The sequence below is a fragment of the Pundamilia nyererei genome, unplaced genomic scaffold (genome assembly GCF_000239375.1).
Source record: "Pundamilia nyererei isolate P.nyererei 1_Seehausen unplaced genomic scaffold, PunNye1.0 scaffold00631, whole genome shotgun sequence".
Lineage (NCBI taxonomy): Eukaryota > Metazoa > Chordata > Actinopteri > Cichliformes > Cichlidae > Pundamilia > Pundamilia nyererei.
The window spans coordinates 79,385-81,208 of record NW_005188032.1 but is presented as its reverse complement, the minus strand read 5'-3'; the positions used below and the strand labels follow the sequence as shown (position 1 = coordinate 81,208).

The window sequence follows — 1,824 nt, the reverse complement described above, 5'->3', positions numbered from 1 at the left end:
AAGCTCCCTATTCACTTTCTGCAGCTGGTTGATGAGTGGTTGATGAGATTGCTGACAGCCACTAGTTTGAAACTGGTCGCAAAGAAGCCTGAGTTTGCATGGAAGATGCCAACAAAGCAAAGACTTGCAGTTTACTCTCCAAACACAACTTTCACGTTGAAGCTAACATTCTCCATTCCTGGGTTATCTCGCACTTTTTCAAGTTTCACTACAACTCGAAGAGTAAATGGTGATTATTTCTATACGAGTAAACTTGTACCATGCAAACTGCAGGCGACCACAGCAAACTGCTAGTGACCAAAGCAATTACAAGGAGCCTCTTTATAGGCGATTTCGCCTGGAGATAAACACCTAGCAACCACTCGTGATCTGGGTGTGGAATTCACATTTTTCCCTAGCAACTGGAGGTTGCCAGGGGGTTAACAACCAGTCCCTAGACTTGCATGGCTAAGGCCTTTGTTACCAAGTATTTCGTCCATAAATATTCTCAAAACCAGTATCTACCATCTGTAAACTAATTTAATGTACACTAACTGGTTATGTCAATCACTAGTTTCTCACTCTGGGTAAAAATGAACATGCCTCCAAAGGTGGAACCTAACAAGACTGACGATGATGAAACAAAAAATGAGAAGGACAAAGAAAGGTATGAAAGGAATAAGAAAGAATAATGTGGCAGGAGAATGGAAAACGAGCAGAAGACTGGGAGAGAGGGGTAGAAAGCTCACTAGAGCTGTTAATGTAGACCCGCTGTTTAGAATACAGTCTCAGAAGAGAGGAGACCAGAGCGTGGAGCGGTAGCTGGCTGCCTGATTTCACACCCATTATCACCTGCTACAAAAGCACGGCAAGTGGAAAATGAAACTGCATACAGGGAGAGTGTAAAATAAGCTGTTCTCCGTGAGTTTGAGTGTGTGTGTTTATGCACGCCCATTGTCACACTTGCACTGATAAGCTTCTGTTACATGGTGTGTACTCTTACACATGTAAGGTCATGAGTACTTATCACCTTTGTCCACGTTCTCACCTTTTGTATTTTGGTTCATGCATGCTTTGGGATAACTTCCAAATAAGGCGAAACAAGGGGAGAAAAAGCACAATGAAATAAAAAATCTTGGGCTTCGGAGCTTTGTGCCTGCACGATCCATTGGTTTTCTTTCATTTGCATAGCTGGTTCATTCCAGTTGCAGACTTTGATGCCATTTGCACAGGTCCACCGATCACATGTAATGTGAGAATTGTGTTTGTCAGATGGATTTAGCCAAAGTCTCCTCTACTTTTCTGCTCTAATCCTATCTTTTATCTCATCTATACTTCACTGAGGTCTCACTGGCTTTTCTCATTTTTCTACACTCATTCTTAATTTTCCCTCTCGTTTTTTTCAAAGGCTTTAACGTGCTTAGTGAAATAGAGGCGCTTATGTGATTAAAAAAAGGCTCTAAACTGTTAGCATATCTGCAGAATTATCTTGTGAGCGTGCAGTTCCTTGATATAGCAATATGTGTTTCATGTGTTCATTTCCCAAAGGGATATATTACATATTTTTTTTTAAATGTATGTAATGTGATATATCACGTAATTTGGACATATCTGACAAACTGCTTTTCTTTTCCAGCGTGTCCACCTGGCTCTTACAAGATGTCGTCCAGACAGCAGGAGTGTTTCCCCTGCCCAGCCAACAGTGTCGCAGAAGAGGAAGGATCCATGGTGTGCTTGTGTGAGGAGGATCACTTCAGGACCCCTTTGGACAATCCCTCAGCGCCATGCACACGTAATAATAATAATATACTTGCACTTATTTGTGTCTATATCTTCTTAAATTAT

At 41.4% G+C, this 1,824-nt stretch overlaps 1 protein-coding gene across 1 annotated transcript in view; it reads left to right on the top strand.

The window, feature by feature from the left end:
- The first annotated feature begins 590 nt into the window (after nt 1–590).
- Nucleotides 591–1,824, top strand: part of LOC102207684 (ephrin type-A receptor 7) — a 56,303-nt gene continuing 55,069 nt past the window's right edge. The window contains exons 1-2 of the mRNA XM_005754726.1: nt 591–646; nt 1,616–1,771. Of these exons, the coding sequence (XP_005754783.1) occupies nt 613–646; nt 1,616–1,771 (190 nt within the window). The 5' untranslated portion in view covers nt 591–612. The remainder of the gene's footprint in view (nt 647–1,615; nt 1,772–1,824) is intronic.